This window comes from Scylla paramamosain, chromosome 19 (assembly GCF_035594125.1).
Source record: "Scylla paramamosain isolate STU-SP2022 chromosome 19, ASM3559412v1, whole genome shotgun sequence".
NCBI classification, from domain to species: domain Eukaryota; kingdom Metazoa; phylum Arthropoda; class Malacostraca; order Decapoda; family Portunidae; genus Scylla; species Scylla paramamosain.
Genome location: NC_087169.1, coordinates 5757088 through 5766419, shown reverse-complemented (window position 1 = coordinate 5766419; position 9332 = coordinate 5757088). Strand labels below are relative to the sequence as shown.

General features: G+C 44.8%; 1 protein-coding gene across 1 annotated transcript; it reads right to left on the bottom strand.

Annotated features, from left to right (window-relative positions):
- Positions 1–2410: 2410 nt before the first annotated feature.
- LOC135109454 (uncharacterized) lies at positions 2411–8129 on the bottom strand. Its single transcript, XM_064020833.1, has 3 exons — positions 7969–8129; positions 7272–7532; positions 2411–2519 (listed from the first exon to the last, which is right to left on the bottom strand). The coding sequence occupies exons 1-3, from the start codon at positions 8127–8129 to the stop codon at positions 2411–2413; spliced, it is 531 nt and encodes a 176-aa protein (XP_063876903.1).
- Between the last annotated feature and the right edge of the window lie 1203 nt (positions 8130–9332).

Below are 9332 nucleotides of genomic sequence, written 5' to 3'. Positions count from 1 at the left end.
TTAGATCAAATTTTCAATCTGTTGAAACATCATCTCTCCTCTACTCCCTCCATCTCCCTCTGACTACTTCATGCCTCGTATTAAAATTCTTCGTAATGATGTTTTCCATGCCCTCGCTGGCCTAAACCCTCGGAAGGCTTATTGACCTGATGGGGTCCCTCCTATTGTTCTCCGAAACTGTGCCTCCGTGCTTGCACCTTGCCTAGTCAAACTCTTTCAGCTCTGTCTGTCAACATTTACCTTTCCTTCTTGCTGGAAGTTTGCCTACATTCAACCTGTTCCTAAAAAGGGTGACCGCTCTAATCCCTCAAACTACCGTCCTATTGCTTTAATTTCCTGCTTATCTAAAGTTTTTGAATCTATCCTCAACAGGAAGATTCTCAAACATCTATCACTTCACAACCTTCTATCTGATCGCCAGTATGGGTTCCGTCAAGGCCGCTCTACTGGTGATCTTCTGGCTTTCCTTACTGAGTCTTGGTCATCCTCTTTTAGAGACTTTGGTGAAACTTTTGCTGTTGCCTTGGACATATCAAAAGCCTTTGATAGAGTCTGGCACAAAGCTTTGATTTCCAAACTACCCTCCTACGGTTTCTATCCTTCTCTCTGTAACTTCATCTCAAGTTTCCTTTCTGACCGTTCTATTGCTGCTGTGGTAGACGGTCACTGTTCTTCTCCTAAATCTATTAACAGTGGTGTTCCTCAGGGTTCTGTCCTGTCACCCACTCTCTTCTTATTATTCATTAATGATCTTCTAAACCAAACTTCTTGTCCTATCCACTCCTATGCTGATGATACCACCCTGCACTTTTCCACGTCTTTTCATAGACGTCCAACCCTTCAGGAGGTAAACATATCACGCAGGGAAGCCACAGAACGCCTGACTTCTGATCTTTCTAAAATTTCTGATTGGGGCAGAGCAAACTTGGTATTGTTCAATGCCTCAAAAACTCAATTCCTCCATCTATCAACTCGACACAATCTTCCAGACAACTATCCCCTCTTCTTCAATGACACTCAACTGTCCCCCTCTTCTACACTGAACATCCTCGGTCTGTCCTTTACTTATAATCTGAACTGGAAACTTCACATCTCATCTCTAGCTAAAACAGCTTCTATGAAGTTAGGTGTTCTGAGACGTCTCCGCCAGTTTTTCTCACCCCCCCAGCTGCTAACTCTGTACAAGGGCCTTATCCGTCCATGTATGGAGTATGCTTCACATGTCTGGGGGGGTTCCACTCATACTGCTGTTCTAGACAGGGTGGAATCAAAAGCTTTTCGTCTCATCAACTCCTCTCCTCTAACTGACTGTCTTCAGCCTCTCTCTCACCGCCGCAATGTTGCATCTCTAGCTGTCTTCTACCGCTATTTTCATGCTAACTGCTCTTCTGATCTTGCTAACTGCATGCCTCCCTTCCTTCCGCGGCCTCGCTGCACAAGACTTTCTTCTTTCTCTCACTCCTATTCTGTCCACCTCTCTAACGCAAGAGTTAACCAGTATTCTCAATCATTCATCCCTTTCTCTGGTAAACTCTGGAACTCCTTGCCTGCTTCTGTATTTCCACCTTCCTATGACTTGAATTCCTTCAAGAGGGAGGTTTCAAGACACTTATCCACCAATTTTTGACCACTGCTTTGACCCTTTTAAGGGACTGGCATTTCAGTGGGCATTTTTTTTTATTAGATTTTTGTTGCCCTTGGCCAGTATCCTTCCTACATAAAAAAAAAAAAAAAAAAAACTAAACCTCATCTTCTTTTCCTCACTGAAATACAGGTGTCTGAGGCAAAGGACAGTAGCCCCTTTTCTGTTCCCTCCTATTTTCTCTATCCTCATTTTCAATCCAAACCTGGATGTTGTGTTTATGTGCGCAATGACTTAACCTCATCTCATGTCCACGCTCTTGAATCATCCGAGTTTTCCACCGTCTGGATACGACTACAGAGTCACTCTCAAACTAAACTTATCTGTACTGTATAACTCTCAAATAACTCCTTTGACTATAAGAAATTCTTTGACTACTTAACTTCAAAAGTGGAGGACGTTCTAAATCTCTTCCCTTTTGCAGAGATCTCCATTTATGGAGACTTCAATATTCACCATCAGCTTTGCCTCTCCTCTCCATTTACTTTGCTATTCTCTACGACCTAGAGTAATTGGTGCAACATCCTACTCGTATTCTTGACCGTCTTGAAGATACGCCCAACATTCTTGACCTTTTCCTGACCTCTAATCTCTCTCTCCTTATAGTTACCCTCTCTTCTCCATTGGAATCCTTCGATCACAATCTGTATTTTGTCCTATCGCTCCAGTCCCTCCTCAGGATCCCCCTAGGCAGGGGTGCCTCTGGCGTTTTGTCTCTGCTAGTTGGAGGAACCTGAGGAGGTATTTTGCTGATTTTCCTTGGAATGACTACTGCTTCCGTGACAGAGACCCGTCTCCGTGTGCCGAGCGCATAACAGAATTTGTAGTGTCTGCCATTGAGGCGTATATTACAAATCTTGGTTTAACACAGCCTATTCTTGTGTTTTACATGATAAAAAGGTGGACCACAAAAGGTACTTAAACCTTCCATCACCAGAATCTAATGCTAAGTCTATTCTCCAATTAGCCAAAAACTCCTTCATTAATACAAAGTGTAGATCTTTCAAGATCTAACTCTTCTCGTGACGTCTGGCATCTAGCCAAAATCACTTCAAATAACTTTGTTTCTTCTTCTTTTCATCCTGTATTTCAGCCTGATGGCACTACTGCTATCTCACCTATTTCTAAAGCTGAACTCTTCCTTGAAACCATAGCTTAAAACTCCACCTCGGGTGATTCAGGACATGTTCCTCCTTCTCCTCTACCCTCTGCCTACTTCATGCTACCCACTAAAATCTTTCACAGTGATGTTTTCCATGCCTTCTCTGGCCTTCCTCGGAAGGTTTATGGAGCTGATGGGGTTTATCCTATTGTTCTCATAAACTATGCCTCCGTGCTTGAACGTTGCCTAGCCACCCTCTTTCAACTCTACCAACATCTACCGTTACTTCTTGCTGGAAATTTGCCTATATTCAGCTTGTTCCTTAAAATGGTGACCAATCTAATCTCTCAAACTACTGTCCTATTGATTTAATTACTTGCGTATCTAAAGTTTTTTTTTTTTATCCTCAACAGGAAGATTGTTAAACATCTATTACTTCCAACATTTTATCTAATCCCCAGCATGAGTCTTGTCAAGGCCGCTCTAGCGGTGATCTGGCTTTTCTTACTGAGTATTGATAATCGTTTAGAAATTATGGTGATTTTTTTGCTGGTGCCTTAGTCATATCAAAAGCTTTTGATAGAGTCTATCACAAAGCTTTGATTTCCAAACCGCCCTCCTACAGCTTATATCCTTTTGAAAGTTTCCTTTCTGACCGTTCTGTTGCTCATGTGGTAGATTGTCACTGTTCTTCTCCTAAATCTATTGACAGTGGTTTTCTCAGGGTTCTGTACTATCACCCACTCTCTGCTTGTTATATATTAATGATCTTCTAAACCAAGCTTCTTGTCCAATCGTCTCCTACGCTGATGATAACACCTTGCACCTTTCCATGTCTTTTCGAAGATGTCTATCCTTTCAGGAAGTAAACAATTCATGCAGGGAAGCCACAGAACGCCCAACTTCTGATTTCTAAAATTTCTGATTGGGCCAGAGCAAATTTAGTATTATTCATTGCCTCAAAAACTTAGTTCCGTGATTTATCAACTCGACACAACTTTCCCAACAACTCTCCCCTATTCTTCAATGACGGTCAACTCCTCTATGCTGAATTTCCTCGATATGGCCTTTACTTACAATCTAAACTGCAAGCTTCATATTTTATCCATAGCTAAAAGAGCTTATATATATATATATATATATATATATATATATATATATATATATATATATATATATATATATATATATATATATATATATATATATATATATATATATATATATATATATATATATATATATATATATATATATATATATATATATATATATATATATATATATATATATATATATATATATATATATATATATATATATATATATATATATATATATATATATATATATATATATATATATATATATATATATATATATATATATATATATATATATATATATATATATATATATATATATATATATATATATATATATATATATATATCCTCTCTCTCTCTCTCTCTCTCTTTCTCTGTATATATATATATATATATATATATATATATATATATATATATATATATATATATATATATATATATATATATATATATATATATATATATATATATATATATATATATATATATATATATATATATATATATATATATATATATATATATATATATATATATATATATATATATATATATATATATATATATATATATATATATATATACAGAGAAAGAGAGAGAGAGAGAGAGAGAGAGAGAGAGAGAGAGAGAGAGAGAGAGAGAGAGAGAGAGAGGAGAGAGAGAGAGAGAGAGAGAGAGAGAGAGAGAGAGAGAGAGAGGTGAAGTAAGCAGGGATAAACCAGATTTCCTTCTTTGTTTACTACAAAGTTTCATATTCGCAGAAGGCATCATCATGCAAAAAAAAAAAAATGAGTATATCGACTAAACATAAAATTTGTTAAAGAATATAATATCATATAGACAGCAAAGCAATGTGAGAGAACCAGATACACATTGGTAAAATGAAAGAGACAGTATGTGTGTTAGATTGGTTATGGCCTTGGAACAGAAATCAGAGCTGATCTGTGCTAATGATAACTGGTTATTTAATTCAGGTTTCAAGTGTTTAATGTAAACATCCTCTAATACTTCAATGTTTGTATGTGCGTCAGCTTTATGTAAGATGTTGAAATCCTTCTCTGAAAACAGATGATCATGTGTGTTCGAATGTGCTTTTATTCCTGAAAAGAGGAGAGCGAGCTAACTGTCTCAGTATACGTACTGAAGTACATTTATGTTCACTGTGTGAACATAAATTGCAATTCGAACAAGTAAATTCATTAATGACGTTAGAGGTAAGCCCAATAGGAATACTGTTTTTTTTATTATTATTAAAGAAAAAAAAAGAGGAAATAGTAAACGTGTTCGTAAAACTAAATTTGAACTTAGTGTCGTGATATTGTGTTTTAAGTATGGTAGTGAGAAGTTGCCCTTTTGCTTCTGATCATGAGGTGGAGTTTTTAACACTTAAACTGCCAATTCATACTTCCTGAAATCTTGTACAGTGCAGCTAATTTAACCAATGTTGTATAAAGAGAAAATGTACTTCCAATAGTATGCCATGGATGGCAAAAATTTTAACTACAGAAGAACTACAGAAAAATTTGAAACTACAGAAGTTTCAAAGTGGTATATAAAATAATTAGAGCAAAGAACGGCCCTAAAAGTTTCCCGCCTTTTCAAAAGCCCGGGAAAAATGTGACACGTCGGATGGAGCGACTGACACGTGGATTCCTCCTTACACTAGCCCCGTTTTCTTCTCTCTCTCTCTCTCTCTCTCTCTCTCTCTCTCTCTCTCTCTCTCTCTCTCTCTCTCTCTCTCTCTCTCTCTCTCTCTCTCTCTCTCTCTCTCTCTCTCTCCCCCTTGTGTTCTTTCTTACTTGTTTCTGTAATTCTTCTCTCTCTCTCTCTCTCTCTCTCTCTCTCTCTCTCTCTCTCTCTCTCTCTCTCTCTCTCTCTCTCTCTCTCTCTCTCTCTCTCTCTCTCTCTCTCTCTCTCTCTCTCTCTCTCTCTCTCTCTCTCCCCCTTGTGTTCTTTCTTACTTGTTTCTGTAATTCTTCTCTCTCTCTCTCTCTCTCTCTCTCTCTCTCTCTCTCTCTCTCTCTCTCTCTCTCTCTCTCTCTTTTTTTTTTTTTTTTTTTTTTTAAACAAATATTTACAGAAAGGCTTGAAATTCCACGTTGAGTATGGAATTATTTAAGAAGCCTATGATAGTATTATTTACAGGAATAACACTATACATATTTAACATAAAGATATACTAATACAATAATACAATAAAATAATAAAAATTTAAAGCACCAGTGGGGACAGGTGCGTGCTACGCCAGCTGTGGGCTGCCAGCTTCACCTGGTGCGTGGACATGTCCTGCACTTGGGGCGTGGCCGCCGTGAACATGTTCCACAGCCGCGAAGTCCTGGCTGTGTAGGTACGCTGGTGTTGGCTAGAGCGAGATCGAGGCACCTTCACTAGCTCGTCGCTACTGGCCGCAGCTCTGGTGCACCTCTGCACTGTGTGTGGCAGCAGCCTCAGGGGGTCAAGGTGAGGGACCCTCTGCACCTGAGTTTTGTGGCACACCACTAGCGCCGACACGTCCCGGCGATGCTCCAGTGACGTTACTGGTGGTTGGTGCTGTTGGTCCTCATGGGTGGCCACCAGACGCAGGGCTCGCCGCTGCACAGCATCCAGTTTCTGCATGTGGGTGGGGGCACTCGACATCCAGGACAGGGCACCGTACTCCATACATGGGCGTATCTGTGCCCTGTATAGCGTGAGGATGCCCCGTGGGTCGAGGGTGTTCGCCATCCTGCGCAGGGCAGAGACTCGGAGAGAGGTCTGGCGGGCGACGACACCGATGTGGTGATCGAAGCGTAGGCCGCGGTCCACAGACACGCCCAGGATCTTGATATAATCCTGAAGTGGCAGGCTCTTGCCTCCAAAACGCAGCTGTCCTGAGACTGCGTGTGAGGCACCTGGGGACCGCGAGATGACCATCGCCTGCGTCTTCTCAGGAGCGAAGTTTACCTGCCACATCTTTCCCCACTGCTCCACCAGTCCGAGCTGCCTGTTCAGCTCAGTGACGGCACGCTGACTGTCGAGGCGGCAGTAGGAGCGGGAGAGTGTGCAGTCGTCGGCGTATGCTGCCACAGATGACAGCTGCCGGAGGAGGTCGTCGATGTATATGTTCCATAGGACTGGGCCCAAGACAGAGCCTTGTGGAACTGAGGCCCGGACAGGTGAAGGCCTTGATGACTGCCCGTTGACTACTACCTGAAGGGTCCTACCCTGGAGGTAATCTTCGAGCAGCATTAGCAGGTCACCTTGGACACCCTTGGCGCGAAGCTTTTCAATGAGCCCCGCGTGCCAGACCCTGTCAAAAGCCCCAGCAATGTCCAGGGCCACCACAAGGGTGTCCAGGCCTTCTTCCAGGGCATCTTGCCAGTCCTTGGAGATGATGAGGAGGAGGTCTGCGGTGGATCTGCTAGGCCTGAAGCCAAACTGCCTGTCTGAGAGGAGGTGGTTCTCGCTCAGGTGTTGGCAGATGGCAACAGCCACTATTTTCTCCAGCAACTTGCCCATCACTGAGAGCAGGGAGATGGGTCTGTAGTTGTTGGGCTCAGACCTTGAGTTTTTCTTATGGACCGGTACCACACGTGCTTCCTTCCATACTGTGGGCCACTTCTTTTCCCTCAGGCAAGATGTGAAGACGGTGGTGAGAGGAGCTGACAGCTCTCTAGCGCAGTGCTTGAGGAGACGTGGGCTGACGTCATCCGGGCCTGTGGCTTTACCCACATCCACCGCACCGAGTAGCCGCTCGAACCTGCTCTGCCGTCACCAAGACAGTGGTGACAGTGCAGTCAGTTTCCGGGGCCCACTGTGGTACAGGTCGTGCCGAGTCGTCAACCTTCATCTTGTTGGCGAAAAGCTCGGCGAGGAGTGTGGCCTTGTCTGCACTGCTCGTGGCGGTGGATCCGTCAGGTCTGGTGAGTGGAGGAAGAGTCTCGCGGTGACATGCTCCTTGCTGCTCCTTCACCAGATTCCACCAGGTCTTGTTGCCAACACCTGGGCCACTGAGCTTTCGCCTTCTGTCCTCCCTTAGCTGATTCCCTCGCCCATCTGCAGATAGACGTCATCCTCTTACACGCCTCCCGGTGCAGCGTCTTGTTCCTGCGTGACGGGTGTCGCTTGTACCTCACCCAGGCAGCATGGCTTGGCCCGCGGCAGATGCTCTGCAGCGAAAACCAAACCAGGCGGGATCACCAGGCCTGGAGAGATATACTTGGCTGGGCACATGCTGCTGTTGGAGGGCAAGGAGCCTGGTGGTGAGGGTGCGTGCCTTGGTCTCAGCATCTCCCATTAGAAGGGACTCCCAGTCCGTGTTCTCCATGTCTTGCTTCATGGATGGCCAGTCCGCCATGTTCCAAAGCCAGACGGTACGCGGGATAGCGTCTTCCCTCGCCGTTTGCAGCTCGACCTGAGACAGCACAGCAAAGTGGTCTGAGCTGCCCACTGGTCCTAGCTGCTGGCAGCTGATGCTGGCTTCGGGTAGGTCTGTCACCACAGGATCCAGCAGCCCTCCCCCGCTCGTGTGTAGGGAAGGTGACATGGTTCGTTAGGGCCTGAATAGTCAGGAGATTACTGAAGGCATCCTGCTCCATGTGGAAGTTCAGGTCCCCCACTATCATCACATGGGAACACTTGTGACGCTGGAGCAGGGTGTCGAGTTCCTCCGTCAGGAAGTCTAGCGGGGCTCGTCCTTGTCTCGGGGGGCGGTACATGACACAGAGGAGAAGCCCACTGTTATCTGCAAGTACCACCCTGAAGAACAGTGCCTCCATCAGGTGTGGCACGGCTACCTCAAGTTCCTGTGTTTGGAGGCCGTCCTTAAAACAGGCAGCGACACCTCCGCCTGTTCTATTTTTTCGGTCCATCCTCACCCACAGGGAGTAGCCTGATATTTTGCCGAACGTCGGCTCCACCTCGTCACTCAGCCACGTTTCTGTTACTGCGACAATGTCAGCACTATGTCTCAGCACGAAATTGTGGCTAAGGTCACCTACATTGGTGCGGAGTCCTCTCACGTTGGCGGAGACCACGGTCAGGTGACAGCTGGGGCGTCTGTTCCCTTGCCTCCTCGCGTTGGCTTGGGAATGAGGTGTGGCGGTGAGGCGAGACGCATTAGTGTCTGCCCTGCCACGAGGAGAGATTCCAGCTGGGGTAGTGACCGGGCTGTGGCTGCCAGGAAGGCTGGAGGGGGGCCTGAAAGAGCTGCTGGGGGTGAGGAAGTTGTTGCCGCGCTAAACCCTCCGTCAGAACCCTCATGAACATACTCTCCTGCCTTCGTTCCTGGCGTTCGTCAGCAGCGCGGCTGTAGCACATCTCAGCTGTGTGGCCGGGGCGGAAGCAGTAGTCGCATCGGACCCTTTGCTCTCCCCTGTGCCTCACTGGGTACGCAGATGCCTGTGTCTGAGTCTTGCGAGGAGGAGGGACAGGTCGCCGGTCAGGTGTGTTGGGGTGACTTCGTGCCCGCCGCTGGCCGCGTCGCTGTCGCTGGGTCTTC